The sequence below is a fragment of the Fistularia commersonii genome, chromosome 24, assembly GCF_037954325.1.
Source record: "Fistularia commersonii isolate RoL2024-O1a breed Wild chromosome 24, RoL_Fcom_v1.0, whole genome shotgun sequence".
Taxonomy (NCBI): domain Eukaryota; kingdom Metazoa; phylum Chordata; class Actinopteri; order Syngnathiformes; family Fistulariidae; genus Fistularia; species Fistularia commersonii.
The window spans coordinates 1,334,338-1,357,294 of record NC_141307.1 but is presented as its reverse complement, the minus strand read 5'-3'; the positions used below and the strand labels follow the sequence as shown (position 1 = coordinate 1,357,294).

Here is a 22,957-nt window from a genome sequence, read left to right as displayed (position 1 = left end):
ATACTACGGTTCCCAACCTCTTGTTTGGTCTCACAGCTCTAGACAGCGACCTCATAAAATTAGGGTCTTGTTTCAATCTTCATTTTCTCGTTTTCCTGATTTTAGTCCCATGTTTGTGTCTGGTCTTGCGGTCTGCAATCTCTGGTGAGGCAGCGTTTTGTTTGTTTTTTTGATTTAGGAAGTGGGCCTATTGATGCAAACCCAGGGGGAGGTTTCTCGTTCACCCTCAGTTGCTACGCTTCGAAGATATTTGAGTTTATCTTAGTTTTGGGGAAGGTCAGGGAAGTCGGCACTTCGTTTTTTTGTTCTCCAACGAAAGTATGCAGACATGAGTTCATGAAATATGTAGCGTATTTAGGAAAACAGCAGCAAAAGGTGTGTTTCTCCCAAGATTCCTGGCAATTTTGCTGGAATTTCATCACGGCTAGTATTTAAGGGCCGGGAAACAATAGGGGGCTGCAGCTAAATTACCAAAAACGCATCGCCTGCAACATATAGAGAGGGAAACACCCCAAAACACACACAATACCATTTCAGACACACTGTTTCAGTATCTTCAGAGCTGCAGCTGTCAGAATGCAGTATTTCCAACCTAAATGTCATAAAGAAGTATAAAACATAAACATATCTCAAGTGCTTCAGTAGCTTTAGCTAGCTTAAAGTACTCGGGTAGCGTCAAAAAAAAAATCCCCCCCCCAAAAAATAACCACGACTGTAAATCCCGCCAACGAACGACGGCTGCTCTTTTCTCACCTCCGCCTGCTGGCATTCAGCAAGCGAGAGGCTTCGTTAGCGCCTTAGCAGCGGCTCGCGCTGCTCATCTCAACGTTTTTCAGCTGACAGAAAACGGCGTTGCGTTTGGATCCATCCATGTGATCCTGCAGGTCTAAATGATGTAGATCCAGGCCGTGCAGATCTACCAGATCATGCAGAGCTACCTGACTGAAGATCTACGCTCTGTTCCATGTGATCCTGCACATCTACATTGTGCAGATTTACCATCTCATGCTAATCTGTTTTTAGCAAATCTGTTTTTACAGTTCCTCAGGTGTCGCCTTAAGTCTTTAATTCTGGTGTGTGTGTGTGTGTGTGTGTGTGTGTGTGTGCGCGCGCGTGCGTGTGTGTGTGCGTGTGTTTCTATTTCTTACTCTTTGCACAGACTCGTCTGTATTTATCTAAAACTGAAAACATGTAGCTCAATAAAGGTTTATTCTAGTTGTCCACCTGTTTGTTTGTCCGGGACCAAAACAGGAAGTGGCGTTTACGGAGTTGAGGAAGAGATTAAAACCCGTCTGCCTGGCGTTTTGGTAAATCACATGACGCCCATGCTAATGCTAACAGGGGCCCTGCTTGGAATGCTAAACATTAGCATTGTCACAGTTTGTAATGTCATTAGTTTTATGGTGATTCTTTTCTAGGTTTTGTCCAGAAACGTCATGCGGAGGAAAAGCTGCAAACTGCAGCAGGGGTGCTAAGCTAGCAGCTTGTTCTGTGAGTGTTAAATTAGCTCGTTCACAATTTACGCTACTTTTAAAATCGCTTTGCCTGGAATGCATCTGTGATGGGCGAAGCTGAAAACGTCAATGCAAACATCATTTTTCCCAGGATAGTGTTTTCCCTGCCAACACAGAACGTCCAAAATGCTACACCGTCCTGCAATTTACAATGTTGATGCTAACAATAGCAGCTAACCCGTGGTCATCATTACTTAGCATCTCTGTGCTATCCCAGCTATCCTTCACTATCTGTCCAAATTAGCAGGGTTTGTTGTGTGCTGGGTAAGTAGCTTAGCACATACACGCTAGCTGAAACGAGGACAAGTGTGTCTGAAACAAATCGGTGAATTTAGCGTTTCAGCTAGTGACTTGTCCTTTGTTAGCAATGGACGCTAAGATAGAAAATAACCGCTACGAGAGGCGTAACTGTCGGCAGAATATATTTTACACACAAACAGAGCTACATTCGTACATACATACAGTCTTACATTCGTACAAAGACCTATTTACGTTTATACGCGTTCTTTTCTCCAGTTTTATTATAAAAAAAAGCAATTTGATATATTATTACTTTGTATATGGTGTTATGATAGAGTGAGGGCTCGGCCACGGTTTAAAAAGCATGCACTGACTTTTGGTTGTGTACCCATCTCGGTATTTGAGATACTGCTTGATCCGAATTTATTCTGTGTCTGTAATCCCTTGTATTGCGCTTTTATTTGTTTTTTTTATTTTCTAAACCAGTCACTTCCTCTGTCACTTCCTGCCCCCCCGACGGGGTTCCAATCCCAGTCCGGGTTCTTTGGTCCAGGTGGTCGAAACATCAGTTCCTCGCCGCTCCGCCCGCCGAGGCGGAGCTTGAATTGTCACAGAATTCAAGTTTAAATTGCTCTTTTTTTTGTTGTCACAGATATAACGTTCCACGGTTCCACCCGCTTGTGTCGGTCACGTCCCACAAAGCCATCTCTAACGTCCGAAAAGGGGTTGGGGGTAATAGCTCGATCGATTATTGTAGTATTAACGTCCTGCGTGTTTTCAGTTCTCGCCTCTCGGCGCCTCTGACTCAATTGGTCGCCACGACGACGATGGAGCCCTCCTCAGGCTCCTCCTCCTTCTCCTCCAGCGATTGGACAACGCAGGGGGTGACGTCGAACAGTATCCTCTCCGACGCCGTTTCGGGGATCTGCGCCGGCAGTCCGGGGCTGGAGCCCCTGTTGGACGGGTCGTCCTCCCTCGGCGAGGACGGGGTCAACGGACAAGGCTCCGCCTCCAGGGTCAGCGTCACTTCCTCTACCTGGGAACAGAGATGGCGGTTAACCGTTGATCTTTTGATTAACCAACCGCCGCGAGCCACCGTCATTCCAAGGTAAAGCTTCCCCGTCTACCTTCTCCTTCGCGAGCGTCATCTATCTGCTATCTGAGCAGGGTTGTTATCCACCGTGCTTTGCTGGTGAGGCATCATCCAGGGATGGAACTCACATGTGTCAGCTCCTCCTCTTCCTCCTCGTGCTGCTCGGGGATCCCTTCGGATTCGGGCTCTGGCTCCTCCCCCACCGTCTCCACCATCCCGCCGACCATCTCCCCCATCGGCCCGCTCAGCTGCCCGACAATCTCCACCTGGAAATCAGTGGAGTTCCCTCGAGTCAAGGCGGGATTATGTGTCTACCAGTGAACAAAAGGTCACGTCTCAAAGGTCCAACCGTCCCTCTGGGGTTGATACGTCAACCAGTGAAATTAACCAGTGAAATGTCTCAGGAGTCCAATGTTCCTCGGGTTCTACCGTCCCCTGGGGTCCGATGTCTGCAAGTTCTAGAGTGGGGAGGAGGTCACCCTGACCCTTCAGCCCCCAAATGTGCGCCCGATATCGTCGGACAGTCGAACCCAGGGAGCACGGATGTCGGTAGAACTGGGGAACGTTGAAGGACCCAGGAAGCGAAGCGGGTACAAGTGCAGCATTAGCCGCCATACTTGTACCCCTTTTCCGATGAAACCCACGTCAGCTACTCCAACTTGCTGTCGGTGGATTTCATGGGTTCATTAATCACGCCATCTTCCCTACCTGGTGCGCCTCCACCTGCGCCGCCCCCCACAGGTCGGCGAGCCGCGGGTGGGTTGGAGGCCCAAGGCTGTGGATGGTGCTGTTGGGGGTGGCTTGGAGGGAGTGGGAGGCACTATGTAGCCTGCTCTCCAGGGGCTGCGGGGCAGAAAGAGGCAGTTTATAGGCCTTCAGAACAGACTGGGAGGTCAAACAGAAGCACCGCGTTCTGTCCTGGAGTTTAACATCTGTCAGGAGAACTTTCGGGAGGACAACCACGAGTCTGGAGACCAAGGGTTGGCGATCGTGACCTTGAAACTGAGTTGAGTTCCGTTAAGGCAAAGTGACGTACCAGTAAGAACCCTAAGCCCCAGAGACAGCAGGTCCAGGACCCCATGTCCTTGAGAAATCCTGTCCTCGGATAATTGCTAATTCTTGTCCCTAAATCAAAAATACCCATTTTTGACGAAATGGAACGTCTCCATATATAACTGTGCTATAATCCCTGCATGTGTTAGGATTGGGGAGAACTTCAGTGATCCCTCAGGAGTCCAGGACATGCAGAATAAAAAATATGATGAGGAATAAGATAAGATAAGAACAACTTCTCCCGAAGGAAATTGTTGTGCCAGAGTTTCAAGCAAAAACATAACAATAATAGATAATAGTAGGAATATATAGGATAGGATATATATAGGATAAGAGGAGGAATAAATGTTTAGATAAGAAAGCTGCATATGTAAATAGACACAAATTACAAGTGTGAGTTATTGCACATGTATATTGTGAGTCCCTTATATAAATTCATGTGCTATAATGAGCTGTATATGTGCTATATATATGTGCTATATAAGATTCATCTGCTAAATATAATCCCACTATATCATGAAATATAGTGGGATTATATAATTTCCAGTGTATTTAGTGTGCTGAATAAGAGCGTGGGAGGTAAAAGGTTAATATATCCGTAAATACCATCAAAATGATCACGTCTCTACTTTGCAGAAATTGAAGGTTACACTTATTTGACATATTTGGTTACATGTAGTTACATTTATACTCATTTATACTCCATGACGCTGATGTGGCCCTCGAAATGTTTAACTTCATGTGGTTTAATCCCACCGTGTGTGTGTGTGTGTGTGTGTGTGTGTGCACTGGCCTGCTGCTGTTGGTGGTACTGCAGGAGCTGCTGCTGCTGGTAGTGGTGGAGCTGCTGGAGCTGCTGGAGCTGGTTCTGCTGCTGCAGGACCAGCTGAGCCTGGTGCTGCTGGATGAAGGCGCCCACCGCGCCGTCGAATCCCTCGCCGGGGGTCCCGCCGGCGCCGCTGCCGCCCCCTGGAACCAGCACAGGCTTAACGGCAAGGTACGGGAGGGGACGCGGTAAGGTACGAGCGCGTCCGGCGGCCTCACCGGCGGCCATGATGTAGGAGCCCGCCGCCGGCGAGGCGACTCCCGACGGCTGGCTGGTGATTGGCTCCCAGGCGTCGGAGGAGGACAGGCAGTACAAGCCCTGGGAGACGTAAGTGTGGGGCCACACGTCTGCGGACGAGTGATGGAGGACCTGGTCTGTGAGGGGGTTAACACATTGACCTTTATGTGTGTGTGTGTGTGTGTGTGTGTGTGTGTGTGTGTGTGTGTGTGTGTGTGTGTGTGTGTGTGTGTGTCACAGGAAGTTACCAAAAAAAGAATCATCTTGACCAAGAAATGACCAAAACAATCGTGAAATCAAAGTTCTGGGATAAAATGTGATTCATGTTTTGTAAAATATAAGATAATAAAATGAATGAACAGTAAAGAAATAAAAACACTCCACCAAGAAACCAGGAATTAATTTAAAAAAATAATTCTGTATTCAAAAATGCCCTGAAAAATGATAAAAGATAAAATTGATGATTATGACATTTCCCGTAATACACTCATTGAATATTAGCGAAATATATATTCTTGAAATTTTTAAATCATCATTAATTACAATATAAAATAAAAAGTAAAAACCAGTTCATTCATTCATTCATTCCCCCATTCCTGCAAACCTTGAGTGAATTTTCATCGAAAAAGTACAAATATTGCAACAGTAAAATCCTCTAAAATTTTACAGAAATTTCCTGGAAATGATCCATAAACTCACTGAATATCAGCAAAATAGATAATCTTGGCATTTTCAAATAAATGATATAAAAAAATGTTTTTTTTAATATTAAAAAAATGAATAATAATAATAATATATAAAAAAAACAGTTTCAGAGAAATGAATCAACTTACGAGAATTCTTGGAAAATATTAAATATTCTGGGCTTTTTTAAAGCAAGGACAAAAACAATAAATCCAATGAGTTCTGGATGAAAAAAAGGAGGAAGTGGCGGCGGCGGCGTTGGCGGCGCTGACCTCTGCTGGTGATGCTCTCCTGGTTGACCTCGCTCAGGTGAGCCACGCTGCCCTGGTTGGACCCGGCGCCCAGACTCTCCCCGTCCAGCGAGTTCCAGCCGAACAGCGTGGCCTCGGAGATGGCGAACTGCTGCATGATACCTGCGGGGCCGCAGACGTCAGGCCATCCCAGCTTCTCAATCCGTCTGGCCGCAATTAGCGATCGATCATGCACCTGCAGCGAACCGCGCCTCCTTCTCGCCGTCGCTCAGGTCGCTGTAGGCGTCGTTCTCCATCCTGCGCTCCTTCTCCCGCTGCAGGTTGGCGTGTCCGGCGGCCCCCAGGGGCCCCGCCGAGGGCTTCCCCCAGCTCTGCCACTCGATCATGTGGGCCACGCGGCCCTGGGCCATGGCGGTCGGCTTGGTCACCTTATCCTTCATGGAGCGGGTCACGCCTGCCACAGGTAACCATGGTAACACACACACACACATGCACTGTCAAAACGTCATTTACGGCGGGAATGGTTGCGGGAGGGTGGGAGGGTCGTGATGGCGTCACGTGGGATGGGGATGAGCGGAGATCATCGTCGTCATGGAAACGAGCGGCGGGGAATTTGATCGCAAGCGACATTGACGGTCGATGCATCATAGTGTCACAAAGAGGCAAAAATAAATAATGCAAAAAGGGAAATTATGGATACGCCACGTTTAGAAACAGTTCAGACAAAATACAATAGAAATGAAAGAAAAATGGAAATAAGTTGATGAAAATCAAACCCAAAACAAGAAAATGAATTCACTAATTATGCAAAGATGCATAATAATAATAATCAGGTGGAAAATAAAGTATTTTCCAATGTGAACAGATGGAGGACGCAGCTGAAAACCATCTACCTATATTAAATTATAAACCAACATTTAGATAAATTACATGTAAAAACATGACGTATAAATAGATCGAAATTCTAAGCCCTTGTTTTTCTACAGCCAGAAAGTTGCATGGAGGAAATAAAAAAACATGGCTGTGGAGATGGAAGAGGAGGAGGAGACCGTGGAGGGTGTTGGGATGTTTCTGGGGTCCCGGCTCGCCAAAATGCTCCAAACTTGAACGCCAGCAGGACGGAGCGTTGGTGAAAAGACGTGAAACGACCACGGGGGCTCTGCCATTGGCGCCGCCACTGCTTCTCTTTTGCACGACAAAAGCCGCCGTTGTCCGATCAATGCTAGAAGAACTTCCAAACCCTGAGGAGCATCGCCACGCCTCCGTGCTCGCATGTTAGCCTGAGAAACACGAGGTCGTGATGATACGTAGCCAAGATGCTAACGTAATCAACAAGCACTTGGCTCACAATCTATCAAATGTTAGCTGTCGGTGTTAGCATCATTAGCATTACTTTCAAGCTCGGCAGTTCTGTTTTTTAACTTTCCTCAGCACCAAAAAACGTTCAGGATGCTAACTGTGTTAGCACTGTCGACGCGTAGCATCGTCGAGTCCTTTAGCATCTGTTAGGCTAATGTCTTTTCACGTTTCGGTCGTTTCACGTGTTTCTCCGAGCCCGACCCGTTTGAAAGCTCAAACAGAGAATAACAAATACAAACGTCTTTGCCGTTAAACTACAAAAGCTAAATTAAAAAAAAAAAAAAAAAAAACTACTCTGCAGCACAAAAAGCACAAGGTGTCACAACAAGAAGCCACCTATCGCCATGACAACACCACCACCACCACCACCAACAACAACAACAACACTGGCGCCACTTGACAATCTAAGGAGGAGACAAAAAACAAAAAAAAAAGACTACAATTCCCAACACGCCTGTGGAGACGCCTGTGGAGATCTGATTGGTTCCCATCAATGAAAGGAGCCTTGTCATTGATTTGAATGGAGGAGAGAGTGGGGGGGGTCGGGGGTGGAATCGGGAGAGGGGGCACCCACAGGGGCGACCATGTTGGTGCCAAGCTCCGCCTCCTCCGCCGTCGCCACGACGACGCCCAGGGATGAGCTCTGTCGCGTCAATGAACTGTCCGGTATTTGCGTTTACTTGAATTTCATTTTTAATGTTATCATTCATTCGTCTGTTCATTCTTATTTATTCATTGACTTTGTTGTATTTACTTTATTTTTTCTTTTCCTTTTCTTTTTTCAGTGCCGCTTTAAAAATGCTTTCATTCATTCATTTCATATCTAATTTTTTTAATTCCTTTTTTTCATTCATATGCATTTATTTAACTTATTTTCCACATGTCTATATTCGTGTGTATGTTTATGTTTTGATTTCTTTGTATTTTAATCAGTGCCACTTTTAACATTCATTCATTCATTCATTGTCCTACACTCTAATTATCTAATTATAGTAATTTATTAATAATACATTAATTTATTCATTTCTTTCTGTGGTTTTGTTTTTCATGTATTCATACATTCATGTATATATTTATTTCACCTATTTTATTCACATTGTTGATTTCTTTGTCTTTTTTTCAGTGCCACTTTTCGTATTTATTCGTTTGTTCATTGTCCTGCCCTCTAATTATAATGAATCAAATCTAATTATCTAATTATAGTTGTTTATTTAGAATACATTAAGTCATTCATATGCATTTCACTCTTTTGACATAACAATTTTTCTATTTCTTTATTTCTATGTTTTTGTTTTTCAGGCCTTCATTCATTCATTTATGTAATCATTTCACCTGCTTTATCTGTTTTTATCATGTATTTATCTGTTGGATTCACTTATTTAAATTAATCTATCTATTTGGTTTTTTTCCTCGTTTTTGTTTTTTTTTTTATTCGTAGTAATGTCTTTTATTATTAATTATTTTAATGAGTGGACCGATCCCTGGGCGGCGGCGGTGGCAGCGGCGGCAGTGGGCGGAGCCTCTGGAAGCAACATGGGGGCTTTTTTGTAGTTTTTACCAGGGAGCAGCACAGACACACACCTGACACACCTGACAGAGACGACTTAGCCAGCGCCCCGATCCCGTAGGAGTTGGCCGACTTCCTCTTGAGGCGCGGCAAGATGGAGGTGGTGTCCTCCATGGACAGCTGCCCGGGAGGAGGAGGAGGAGGAGGAGATGGAGGAGATGGAGTGGGAGGAGGAGGGATGGGAGGAGAAAATGCGATGGAAATTAATTAACCGGACACCGGGATTGGTGAAGGTGAGTTAGCTGGAAAACCGACGCTGCGGAGAAAATCTGGAGATCCTATCATGGATGTTCCAGGTTGAAGGTTCTCCCCGACAGGCCAAACGGTGAGGTGGAAACCCTCATCTGATGGTGGAGGGGCCTGGATTCTCCACGCTCTCCTGGTTCCTGCATGGATTCTCGTCTTCATCTCGCGGTCCACAATCAGCAGATAGAATTCTAGCGTATCACTGAGAAGGTTCTGGGTTCTCATCTGGTGTCAGACTGGGTTCTCCACAGATGGAGTCTCAATGTTCCCCTGCCTGGGTTCTTCATCGGGTTCTCCGTCTTCATCCCTCGGTCCAAACACGGTGCTGAGAAGCCTCATCCAACGGTAAGAAGGTTTCATGTTCTAATCTGCTGTCTGGGTTCTCCATCTGCATCCCACATCTAAAGAGAGTCTGTGGGTGTGAATGAGTGAGTGAATGATTGACGTGTCTGGATGGGATGCTGTGATTGACAGCCGGCTCTGTGATTGACAGCTGGTTGTGTGATTGACAGCTGCCTCTGTGATTGACAGCTGGTTCTGTGATTGACAGCCGGCTCTGATTGACAGCCGGCTCTGTGATTGACAGCCGCCTCTGTGATTGACAGCTGGCTCTGTGATTGACAGCCGGCCCTGTCATGACAGCTGCCTCTGTGATTGACAGCTTCTCTGTGATTGACAGCCGGCTCTGTGATTGACAGCCGGCTCTGTGATTGACAGCTGGCTCTGTGATTGACAGCCGGCCCTGTGGTGAACGCCACATCCTGCAGGGACATCTAAACTGCTTAAAGAGGTTCCTTATTGTTTGTGTGTGGAGGAGTGGGGGGGTCAGGGGTCAGGGGTCAGGGGTCGGGGGTGACAGGAAGTGGCGCTGACAGGATGGAAGTGTGCAGGGGGAGGAGGCGGTGGGGATGAAACAAGGACACTTACATTGATTCCTTCCCAGGAAAACTCTGCACGGCCATGCTGGGGGAGGGGTCGGGGGTTGGGGGGGGGGGGGGGGCGACGGAGATCGTGTGGGAGGGGGTCAGAGGTCAGAGGTCGGGGGGGAGAAAAGGCGGGAAAAGGTCAATCAGGACACAGAAACAAACAGTAGAATCGAACCCCACACTCTCATTCTGAAAATCCACCGGGCCTCCGATCGACACACATTCATACAACTACATATATTTTACCCCAATAAATTGTTATTTATTTAAATTTACATTTTTTTATTTTACTCACCTATCATTGTGAGCCATGAGTAATGAGTGATAATTAAAAAAAACATTATAATGTTCTTTGACTGCTGTGGGTGTCCCGGCCACCAGGGGGTGTGTATGGGGCCGGCCATTTTCAGTGGGGGGGGGGGGGGGGGGGGGGGCTCACAAGGAACATGCACAAGTGTTCTGTGTGTGTGTGTGTGTGTGTGTGTGTGTGTGTGTGTGTGTGTGTGTGTGTGTGTGTTTGTGTGTGTAAGGCTCCAGCCATGATTTATTTGGCACAGCTAATGTGGAGAAGATGGCAGCGGTGATGATGTCACTGGTGTCCTTGGACTGCTATTATTGGACTCTGTGTGTGTGTGTGTGTGTGTGTGTGTGTGTGTGTGTGTGTGTGTGTGTGTGTGTGTGTGTGTGTGTGTGAGAAGGGCTGTCGATGTGACGTGTGGAGGAATTGATGCTGTGGCTTCTCTTGTCGTCACGGTGATGACGAGGGTTAACTACACATCTAATTACATCTTCACCATCCAAGTCGTACACACACACACACACGTACACATTTTATTTGAGTGTGTATTTGCGTTCATCTGTGTGTATGCGTATGTCTGTTTGCATTTGTGTGTGTGCATGTTTGTGGAAATTTGTGCCTGCATGTATACTACACACGTGTGTGTGTGTGTGTGCGTGTGTGTGTGTGTGTGTGCACGCTGGAATGTGGATCAGACTGCGAGAGGAATGACCGTGCATGTGTGTATTTGATGTATGTGGATGAAAATTAGATTAAAGAACAACAAAATCTCTAAAATGCTTAAAAGACTTAAGACCTTAAAACACTTTATAGCCTTGAATTTGACACTTTATAGTTTTATTTGTATTTCTTACTCTCCCCCCTTTTTTTTTACTGTTTATACAATTTCCTACTATTATTCATTATTGTTTTGTTTTACTCGAAACTCTGGCGCAACAATTTCCTTCGGGATAAATAAAGTTATTCTTATTCTTAAAAAAAACAAGAAATTTAAATAATTCAAATACAAATACAATACAATACAATACAATACAATACAATTCAAATACAAATAAAATAGAAATAAAATAGATAAAATAGATAAAATAAAATAAAATAGAATTTATGTAAAGATATAGAATTAAACCAGCATAAATGAAAGGAGTTTAGAAGACGGAAACCCTCAACTAAAAATTGAAATTTCCCGCCCAGCTCCTCATATCAGGGTGTAAACAACCCGGGGTCGCCATGGGAACCGAGCCGCCCTCCTCCTCCTCCTCCTCCTCCTCCTCCTCCTCCTCCTCCTCCTCCTCCCGGTGGCCCCGGTGGCAGCGAGCGAGCCGGGGTCTTCGGGGAGGCAGGAAGCGACAGCGTTTAAGAGGATTTAAATTGTAATTAAACTGTCGGGGTGTTTGGATGTCGGCGAGGAGGAGGAGGAGGAAAGAAAGCCTTATCACAGGATGTCACCGAAGAAAAGGGGGAGCAGAAACAGCAGTAAAATGGGTGTTTGTATCCCTTTCACTCACACACACACACACACACACACACACACACACATGGGATTCAGCAGAGGAAATGTTAGAAAGCGAGATGAAGTAAGATATTTGTTTTTTTACCTGATCACCATCCTTCCGTACTGGAACCGCATCGGCTGCTGGAGAGAGAGAGACAGAGGTGAGTTTGTTTTGTTTTGGCAGCTACAGGTGTTTCAACCACATGATGAAGATCCAAAACAGTTCAAAGAGCGAGAACACACACACGCACACACACGCACACACACACACACAAACGCCAGGCCATTAATAGATTGATTCTCTCCTGAGGCTTTGATTTGAGGTCGCTCGTTACCATTGGTTACACAGTCAGTCCACATGACCTGAGGTGTGTGTGTGTGTGTGTGTGTGTGTGTGTGTGTGTGTGTGTGTGTGTGTGTGTATGTTGGTGGAAATCTGTGTGTACGTATATGTCTACATGTGTGTGTGTGTTTGTGGAAATGTATGTCTGTGTGTATGTATCTCTGTCATATATATATACGTATATTGTGTGTGTATGTATATGTGTATATATATCTATATGTGTGTGTGAGTACGTGTGGTGGAAATGTGTGTATGTACGTGTGTGTGTGTATATGTGCATGTATTTGTCTATATGTCTATATATATATATGTGTGTGTGTGTGTGTGGGTGTGCATCTCTCTCATATATACATATATATTTGTATGTTTGTACATGTGTATATGTGAGTGTGTGTTTATATATACGTCTATATGTGTGTGTGTCACATGTTGCTGGGGGCGGAGCCAGTCACCGCTGACATGAGGGGACGGGTTTAACCTGGACAGCTGTCAATCACAGCGTCATCTGTCAATCACCCTCTCCTCCGCGAACCTTCAGGTGGAGAACATGGAGGAACATCTGAGGAGATGTCTGGTCCCACCAGGACCGGCCTTGAACTTTGCGCGACTCGGTGTTAATGACTCGGCTGGCTGTGACTACACTTCACACACAGCCCTGGGGATCCTGGAGGCCACTGACACACACACACACACACACACACACACACACACACACACACACACAGGGAGGCAGGGGCTCTGGGAGGAGGAGAAGAAGCCAACACTGGAACACTAGGAAGAAGAGCCTGGATCTCCTGGCGGTGAGACCTTCAGCTCATAATCAGCACGATCAATAAGGAAATATTGATAACGTGAGCTGGTTTTTACTTGAATTTTTTTTCTCGAATTTTTATTTTTTTTTCCAAATTTTTTTTAAATTTTATTTTCCCCACTTATGTTATTTTTAATATTTATTTGTTTATTTTACTCATTTATTTTTCCTGTTCATTACATTTTAATTCCTTTTATTTCGTTAAATGTCACCGTTTTATGGCAGGAGGAAGTCGACTTCCAGAGCACCCAGAGGAGAACCGGACAGGACGAGGTATAGAACACACACACACACACACACACACACACACACACACACACACACACACACACACACACACACACGCACATACAAGAAGGTTAGCGTTGTGCGACGTTGCAACAATAGACCTTGACAGCTCTCTCTGGCGGACCGTCGCCTGTCTGCTGCCATCGCTCAGGGCGCACGGTGTGTGTGTGTGTGTGTGTGTGTGTGTGTGTGTGTGCGGTGACACGGGGGCCCCGTGACGGTGATCCGGAGCGAAGCCTGGAGTCTGACTCACCTCCGCTCCGAGCCGACATGGAGCACTGAGGGAGTCCTGCTCGCCGGGGTAATACCTTCACCCAACCGTCACGTGTGTGTGTGTGTGTGTGTATGTGTGTGTGTGTGTGTGTGTGCCCGCAGACATTTGGGTTTGATTCTGTTTATCTTTTAATTCAGGTCTAAGAGACTCCCTTTGTCTTTACCAAAGTTTTATTCTGAAAATCAGCCGTGTTTGTGCCCGACTTCCTGTCATTGCTGTTCTGTCCGAGTTGAAATGTTGAATCTCCGTCCAAAACGAGCTCATCGCACTTTTATTTTGATAAAAACGTAATTGTGGAACTCCATAAACAGCCTCTTAGCTGCTTCCTGGCCCAAGGTCAACGTCCTCTTGATGACAAATGCAAATCTATCCCGCCGCTAATTCTGCTTTATCTTCCACTGTCTGCTTTGCAGTGGTAAATGTTGATGTTTTCACACCCCGGGAGTAAATTTAGCTCCAGTGAGTTTGTCTTAATAAGCTAACGCCTCCTCCTCCCCCTCGTCCTCTTCCCTCCCCTGCTGCTCAGCCGTCGTTCTGCCTCTCGTTCTGCCTCCAAGAATCCTCCAGAAAACAGCTTCGTCTGGAGAAGTGGCTCTCAGACCCCACAGGGGGCTTTACTCCAATGGTTTTGTGCTAAAAGTGCAGATTTGCGCTAATAAGTACGGCGCTTTCCTCACTTATAGTCAGTGTTTAACAGTGTTTACATACCGACCGCTGCTGTGCTAGGTGCTAGCTAGCATTTGTTAGCCCTGCTACTTTGGCTTGCCAAAAAAGTTTGGCTTCATGGCGTCTTTGCTGCACGTTAGCGCAGGATAGCACTCCGGTCGTGTTTGAGCATGGTGCTGCACTTAGCCAAAACAGGTAGCCACAATCATGCTAGTTGCATGTTAGCATGCCTGCCACTGAACCTACACATACAGCTACTTTATGCTAGCTGTGTCACAATGCTACTGTACTTAGCCTGGATACTTTGCCTTGTTAATTTGAGGCACTTAGCTTAGACATGCTTTGCTGTATGCTAGCACGTTGCTGTTTTGAGCTCCATCTCAGAGTTATGTGAGCTGCTTTTGCACATGCTACGTTACGCGGCTAAGACTATCCCGTTTGTGCTAGCTGGGTTTTAGCATGCTACCGTACTGTGAGACATCTCGCTCCCCTGCACTCCGGCTGCCAATCAAAATATCGACCGATCGGCTGCCGTCGTGTCACCAGCACCTTTCGATCGGCTCGTGAGATCAAACAATTAATCTGGACGTGGTTCGCACACACTCACACGCGCACACACACACACACACACACACACACACACACGTTACTAAATACACTCAGCATCCGTCAGTCTGGAAGTGATGTCGATAATGTGGAGTGTGTGTGTGTGTGTGTGTGTGTGTGCGTGTGTGTCGGGTAAGTTGAGACCTCCAACAGGCGACAGCAGAACAAACAGCACAACGTCAGACGGGAATCGACTCAGATTAAATGATCAGATTACAGTCCAGTTTCCAGATAATCTGACTGGAAGTTGACAAATGAACTCCCGCTCTTGTTCCGGAAGAATCCTCAGAGAACGCCGAACCGTAGCGTTCGGCCGTGGAACCCGGCGTGACCAACTGGGAGCGGGGGAACACGGAAATGGAATCTGGATTTTTAATTTCGGGCTTGAACCTGCGAGCAAGCGTTTCAAAACAAAAGTCCTCATGCAGGAGCTTTTACTTGGACCAAAACTTCAAAGTGATTGTTTATATTATTATGTTGATTATTTAGCAGGTTATTTTCTGATTTTTACATTTTTTATCGCAATTTTTTTCAGCAATTCTTTAAAAGTTGCTGATTTATTTAGATTTTCATGTTAAAAGATCAATTATTATTCTTATTAATTTTTTTTTGATAGATTTTTCTTGTTTTATTCGCTTTTTTGAGGTCATTTTTTAAAACATTTTTGGGTAGTATGTCTACTTTGTAACATATACATCTGTAAAATTCTATAAAATAATTTCTTTCCAATAATTACTAAAATATACATTCATTTTCAAAACATTTATCTTAATAGAATAATTTGTCATTCGGGAAAAACGGGATTTTTGAATTTCTCGCTCAGTATAATTTACCAGTTTTACTTACAACTATAAAGACAAAAATATGTCATTTGAAAAATAAACAGTGTTTTTCTTGATCCCTGCTTCCTGCTTAGGGTCCGGTCCCAGAAAACAGGATGGGAATAAAAGCCCGCCGAAGGTCGTCTGAAGGTCAGACGAGGAGTGTGTGGCGGTCAGATCATTAAACGCCGCCACGTGACGGGGAGAGACACCGTCCACGGGGGAGAAGACCCCCTCCCACCCCCTTCGCCGCCGCCACGACCTTGACGAGGCTAAGAGGGTTAAGGAATTAATGAAGGGGAGAACCGAGGCCGGAACCGTGACGGAACCCAGAGGCGTCCGGCGCTTCGTCAAAGTCCCGCCCAAACGTCGGAAAACCAAAGCCTCCAGACGTGGGGAGCAAAGATGAGCCGGTCAGAAACCCTAAAGTTGTGATATGTTGTTAAAAACACTGAAGGGTCAAGTCAAACAAAGCTAAACATTAGCATTGTTAGCCTGCTATTGCAGCTAGGAAGGTAACTTTAGTTGCTGTGCAACAGAGTTCAGCTGACATGTTCAGCCTTGGTCAGTGTTAGGGGTTAGCTAAGTCCCTTAACTCTGTTGAATGTTAGCTGTGTTAGCATGCTGCCTTTGTTAGCCGGGAAACATCAACCCTGATATTATCCATATTAGCACGCGGATGTAGTTAGCAGAAAGGAGGTGGCACCATTGGTTATTAGCTTTCAGTTATTAGCTCTTGTTTAGCATGCTACTGAAGAATAGAATATTCCTTTCATCATCCCGCAGCGAGTAAAAATATATATTAAAAGATCGAAATAATAAAATAAATAATAACAGTAATTAGCTAAGACGCTCTGCTTCCTCATAATGTTTATCATGTTCAAACATGTCAAATCAGCTGGGTTAGCATGCTACTCTAGCATCCACCCACCCAGCTAGCTTTGATAGCGTCTATGTTAGCTTGCTACTTTTGTTAGCTAAGCTCCGTTCCCAGACAGGAGTCCTGTGGGCGGAGCCGGGGTCGGCCATTTTGAAATCCTTAAACCGTGAAACGAACAGACGCAGACAAAGGAGGAGGTTAAATGTAAATAAGGGAGGGATTTTTCCCATCGCCAGCCCCTGAATCCATTTCTAAAAATAATCCCGGTGCCGACGGGGCCCTTCAGGGCCTCCGGCGCCACGCACGCCAAATCGGAACGACATTTTTCTCCCAGAGACGTTAATCCGTGTGGAAACGGAGCCGCCACCACGCCAAACGGCGGGTCTCGGCCCCGGACGACCCCCCCGACCCCGGAGCGTCCTGCCGCCTAGAAACATCTTCGGGTTCCGATCGGGAGCGAAATACGCTTTAGCCAAGCAGGAAGTAGCAGGACATGAGCGACGGCTTGGTTTCAACATGTAAACGATTCAAATCTGAAGCTGAAAGCGCTGCAAAATCACAAAAAACGAAACATTGCTAATGTGTGTTAAAGGGTTGCTAAATCCAGTGAAAACATGACAAACTTTTGCAAAAGCTAAACTTTAGCATTTATGCAAAATTTTGCAAAATGCACCTGAAGATGTTTGGCCAGCAGAAGGAGAAGCTGCAAATCTAAAAATGTTGCAAATACATGCAAGATTGAGCTAATCGGTGTGAACGCAGCTCGAAAACAAGAACGCCAGGTGACGGGAATCCATGTCGGTACAAACCGCCGTTGCGTCCCTGCTCACATGCGCCGCTCACGTGGCGGCCAATCAGGCGGCCGCGGGCCCCACAGTCAGCGGATTCCCGGCCCGCCGGCGGTGATTATATATCATCGGACGGCTCGCTGAGCAGCAGCGTGGCGGCGGCGGCGGCGGCGGCGGCGTCTTGAACGTGCTCTTTCTCACGCGACGCCGCCTTTGACGAAAAGCTCGGTGACATTTAGAAAATGCAAACCGCGCTTTAAATCCCGAAAGGAGCCCCCCGGGGCCGAGCGTTGCTTATTTTGGTTCCCTCCTCCCTCTCCACGCGTCGTTTCCAGCGCCGGGTCGCCTCAGAACGTTGCAAAGCCTTCAGAGCACCTAGCAGGGTCACGTGAAACCGAGAGAAATGCTGCCAAGCAGCGGGAAAAGTTTAAAAATCCGTGAAAGAAAGGTGCAAAATGAACGTTCAAGAAGTGCAAAAAGGCATTCTAATGATCTAAATTGAAGCAAAACATCGCAAACAAGCGCAAATCGATGTTGAATCGCTGCAGCCGGGATGAGGATGACGACTCCGGCGTTTCTCGGAATAAGATGCGTATAAGATTTGAGTCAACGGGTCGGCGGACCGTCTTTGTTTTCCGAAGGAAAGACGAGAATCTCCACGAAAACGTCATGCGGTTTCCGGCCGATGGAAGGCTAACTAACCCGCTGACTAGCTGAAACGTAGCGCAAAACGCAAGACATCGTTCCGGGTGGGTCCTGGCCTGTCTCCATGGCAACGGCACAGGGAAAAGTTCAATGTACCCGGTCCTGGGGGTTCCGACACCGGTTCTCGTCATCGATCCCGAAAAAAAGAGCGGATCGGGGTGATAACAGGTCCACGTCTGACCCGGTGTTATGCGGTTATTTGAGCAAACGTCCTGTTATTAAGTTCAACCGTCAAATATTTGACAGGCTCCCCCCTCCCGCCCCCTTGTGGTGGTCGGTACTTCTCCTCTCGCCGCCATCCCGGCGCCGTCTCTCCGAGCGGCGGCCTTCTTCAGGCCGCAAACGGTAACCGGAGGAGAACCAGACGTAACGGCAGCCATTAGCGCCGCGGCTAAAACTGTACGGAGCAGGAAACGGATACAATCGGGGCGGCGGCGGCGGACGGGGGGGCAAAACAAAGCAAACAAAAAAAACAAAAAAACAGCAGGATGGAGAAGAGAGGAGGATGATGCAGCAGAAACACAATAGAATATTTCTTATCTTTTTTTCCAGGCCTCCGCTTAATATTTTGATTTTATTTCCACAAAGTCAAGGAGGTGTGTGTGTGTGTGCGAGTGTGTGTGTGTGTGTAAGTGAGTGCTAGCTGTTGACCCATATTTACTGTAACGTTTTCCCTCCTGTCTCTCATTGACCTCGTCTTTCTCTCACCTTCCGCCTATTTTTAGCAGAAACCGTGTCGTGTCCACGACGCAGAGAAGACGCTTAAATGTATATATATATATATATATATATATATATATATAAATTACAAAAAAATCTGTTTTAATGAGACATACATGATATATATATATGTATCATATACATATAATATATATATCATGATATATATGATTTGATATGATATATATACATACATATATATACATATGTATATATATACATACACACATGATGTATATATATATAGATGTATATATACATCTATATATATACACACATCATGTTTGTATATATATATATATATATCATGGTTGTCTTATTAAAACAGTTTTTTTTTGTAATTTTTACATTTTTTTTAGAATTAATATATTTCAATATATATTATTATTTATTTTAATTATATGTACCCTCATTTATTTTTATTGTTAAATAAATAAGCCAGGTAATCTTTGAGTGTTTGACACGCCCCTCCATCATCAGACTTGTTGGGATCACCTGTATGTCTTTGGTTGATCGATTGATCGATTGATTCAAAGGTGATTATCAGGGGTTTCCGTCTTGATCTGGATGTTCTGTTGATCCAGAACCTTCTGACGCGGCTATTTTTTTGGTGTGTTTTTCTTCCAAATCCGTGAGAAGCTCCGGGAGGAAGAGGACGCTCGCAACCTCCAGGAGAACATGGAGGAGGAGGAAGGGGGGGACACACCCTCTTGTAAAAACACCGGGATATTTTTAGGGTTCTGTTTATCTTCCCCCACCTCCGCCGCTCCATCCCTCCGTCTCCTCCCCTCCCTCGCCATCCTCCGCTCGGCTCAATGACAATCAAAGGTCAGACCCTCCTCCTCCTCCTCCTCCTGTGTGACGGAGTGTGTTTCTATCCCTGCCAGGACGTGTTTCTCCTGGATCTCCACCCGTCCCGGGGGATTCAAAGCGGAGGACCGCGACACGGAACGTCCCCGCCATCGCCGCCGCCGCCGCCACGGTTGCCATGGTGACAAGCAAACAGCCAGCCAGACAGAGGTATTTGGGGGAGAAGTTGCAACGCTACGAGAACAAGGTTGCACGTTTTCATCAAATAATATATATACATACACATATATATGTGTGTGTATACATGATTATTGTGGAGAAAGAATGCAAAACATCTATATATGGAGAAGCTATATAAATATATATGCACATATATTATTGTGAAAGAATTCAAAACATACGCCGTATTTGTATCAACATAAACTCCCTCTTTATATAAACAATATGTATTCTTATTATAATCATAAAAAAATGAAAACAAACTGTTGACGATATTTATATAGCAAATAAACCATGGAAAGAGTGGATGAGTACAAAAAAATAATTTAAAACATACTCTATTTGCATCAACGTAAACTCCCTGCATAAACCCTTCATAAGTATTCTTATCATGTACTATAAATAATATAAATACATATAAATAATATGATATAATAAAATATTCACATAAAAATAGACGATGGAAAGTGGGCATACATATGTACGAAAAAATAATTTAAAACATACTCTATTTGTATCAACATAAACTCCCCCTATGCATAAACCCCTATGTATTCTTATCATGTACTATTAATAATATAAATACATATAAATAATATGATTTAAATTAAATATTCACATAAAAATAGACGATGGAAGGTGAATATACATATGTATGAAAAAATAATTTAAAACATCCACTCTATTTGTATGAACAGCAACGCTGTCTATATATATATAGTTTATATAAATAGTGAGAGAGCATATATGTATATATCAAAAATCATTTTAAATCCATTTCTACATCAGTTATTTTGCAAGAATAGAGAGATAGAATGTAGACAGGTGACATGTATTCATCCATTCCTACCGTGTCACATGACCTGATGCGTTTACTATCCGTGTCATTCACGTTCAGACAATAAAAACAGTAAAATAAGGTCGAGGGAAAAGTAAATCCTAAACAAAGCGCAGGAAGTCTGAATGAATAAAACACCGAAGAGACGACAGGAAGAAACACAGGAAGTCCTGCACAAAATCAGGTGATGACGGTTGGATTTTCAAAATAAAACATTTCGGGCCTCAGCGGGAAAAAACGGATTTTCCAAACAAACGCGTTCTCCTACGTCCGACGTTGACGGGAAGTCGACCCGAGCGACGTTTTAGTCGCGAAACCCCCTCGTCCACAAGCGAGGACAGAAACCTGCCGCCTGCAGGCCTGGATGGGAAGAAACACCCCCGGCGGGGAAGCCTTGGGTTGCCACGGCAACGTGACTCAAAACAAGCTGTCAGAGAGGACCGAGTAAAAGCAGCAGCAGAACGGAAATAAATGAAAATAGTAAAAAATATTGGGTACATTTTATATTATTTTTTTAAATCAAAAAAGACCTATAAAATATAATAATAATAATAATAGTAATAATAACAATAATAATAATTCTCGTGAATTAAATGATTCTTCTTTTTTCTGAATCAAATGTATCCATATAATTATTAAAACAATAATAATAAAAAAAAAAATGGCCGTAACTTCCCCCGGGTGGAGGCTCGGAGTGGCGCGCTTGCTTTGCGTGTGCGTTGCGTGAGCGTCTCGCCCTCCCGCACTATTGACTTTGCGGGACTGACCTACATGTAGTGCGTTCACGGCCCGCACCTGCGCTCACCGGGACCCGCCTCTGACTCATCTTGCACGAGTCATGCTCCGCCGCGTGTGTGCGGGATTATTACGTCGTTGCGTGACGCAGAGCGGAGACACGCGCGGAGATGCGGGGTGGGGAAGTAAGAAGGTGTGTGTGTGTGTGGGAGGGGTGAGACGCCCCGCGTGGAATGACCTTAGGTGTGTGTGTGTGTGTGTGTGTGTGCGCGTACACGCCCCGCCGAAACGTCCACGCGCATCCGATCCCGCCGTCTGTCCCGCCTAGACGCACGCACGCGCGCACGCGCCACACGAGGAAGAAGTAGAAGAAGAAAAAGCGCGCGAGGAGGAGAGACAAAGGCGACGCGAGCTCCATCACTCCATCCTGCCCTCCTTCTTTTCACACACACACACACACACACACACACACACACACACACACACACACACACACACACACACGCACACACGCGTACGCGCACCACCCCCTCCCTCCATCCTCCATCCCTCCATCCGCCCGCGTGCTTACTGATGGTGCGGGATCCAATGCAGCCCATGGCGTCCGTCACAGAGGCGCGTGCAGCTTGCGGGAAATCACGTCCATCCGTCCAGCGGGCATCTCCTCTTCTCCTCCTCCTCCTCCTCCTCCTCTTCTCCTTCTCCTTCTTCTTCTTCTCCTCCTCCTTCTTCTTCTCCTTCTCCTTCTCCTTCTTCTTCTCCTCTTCCTTCTCTTCCTCCTTCTTCTCCTCCCCGCGTCTCCTTCCTCTCTGTCCTTCCGCTCCGCCGTGACTGAGGAGCGGAGTGTGTGTGTGTGTGTGTGTGTGTGTGTGTGTGTGTGTGTGTGTGTGTGTGTGTGTGTGTGACGCTTCCTTTCCCCTCCTCCTCTCTGACACAGCATCACTGATCCGACCTTATTTCATTTGTTTTCTCCTCGTGTTTTCCGCTCATCCACCTGTTTGTTTTTCTTTTTCTCCTCTTTTTCTTTCTGTCTTCTAAACTTTCTTTTCTTCCTCCGAACATTTGTCGATTTTTTTGCTCTTTTGTTTATTTGCAGGCGGGTCCTGAATTCTGATTTTATCTGTTTTGAGCATCTCTTTTAAATGTTTTTGATTTATTTTACTCGATTTTGTTGTTTGGATTTAATCTCATATTTATGTTATTGTATTCATTTTAGTTCAGTGAATTGAGTTTATTTCAATTGTCTGTCTATTTACATTTTTTAATCTATTTCATTTTATTTTCATTTCGTCTCATGTTTTTTTTGGTTTATTGTAACTCAATTGAATCATATTATATATTTTTTTGAGTTTTATGTGGGGTCTATTTCATTTTATTTTTATTTTATTCATATTTCGTCTCTTGTTTTTTTTGGTTTATTGTAACTCAATTGAATCTTATTATAATTTCTTTTTAGTTTTATGTCATGTATTTGTCTATTCATGTTTTCAATCTATTTGATTTCATTTTTTTCATGATGTTCATCTTATTAATTTTAATGTCATTGAATTTAATTGTCATTTCTTTTTAGATTTATTCTATGTATTTGTCTATTTACGTTTTTAAAATGTATTTATTTTCAATTTGTTGTTTTTTTTTCCCATCTTTTTTGTTTTGTTCACTGAAGA

General features: G+C 45.0%; 1 protein-coding gene across 5 annotated transcripts; it reads right to left on the bottom strand.

Annotated features, from left to right (window-relative positions):
- Positions 1-1,919: 1,919 nt before the first annotated feature.
- LOC147219599 (uncharacterized) lies at positions 1,920-22,118 on the bottom strand. Of its 5 annotated transcripts, none has more exons than XM_086171618.1 (11): positions 21,862-22,118; positions 11,890-11,927; positions 9,998-10,033; positions 8,848-8,944; positions 6,134-6,352; positions 5,920-6,060; positions 4,945-5,100; positions 4,694-4,869; positions 3,556-3,690; positions 2,976-3,113; positions 1,920-2,790 (listed from the first exon to the last, which is right to left on the bottom strand). In XM_086171618.1, exons 1-11 carry the CDS (start codon positions 21,887-21,889, stop codon positions 2,560-2,562), a joined length of 1,395 nt encoding a protein of 464 aa, XP_086027744.1. In that variant the 5' UTR covers positions 21,890-22,118; the 3' UTR covers positions 1,920-2,559. The 5 variants fall into 5 exon arrangements, with proteins under 5 accessions (XP_086027744.1, XP_086027740.1, XP_086027743.1 ...); XM_086171614.1 differs by having other exon boundaries at positions 8,839-8,944; positions 21,862-22,117; XM_086171617.1 differs by having other exon boundaries at positions 8,839-8,944; positions 11,890-11,924; positions 21,862-22,117.
- Between the last annotated feature and the right edge of the window lie 839 nt (positions 22,119-22,957).

What these genes read in the sequence shown, in the direction of transcription:
- LOC147219599 (XM_086171614.1), bottom strand. Translation starts at nt 21,889, where the DNA reads ATGGGCTGCATTGGATCCCGCACCATCA. An exon ending in GGAGAGCATCACCAGCAGAG is followed by an intron (nt 5,101 to 5,919) that starts GTCAGCGCCGCC and finishes ACCCCCTCACAG; the next exon opens with ACCAGGTCCTCCATCACTCG. An exon ending in AGTACCACCAACAGCAGCAG is followed by an intron (nt 3,691 to 4,693) that starts GCCAGTGCACAC and finishes TCTGCCCCGCAG; the next exon opens with CCCCTGGAGAGCAGGCTACA.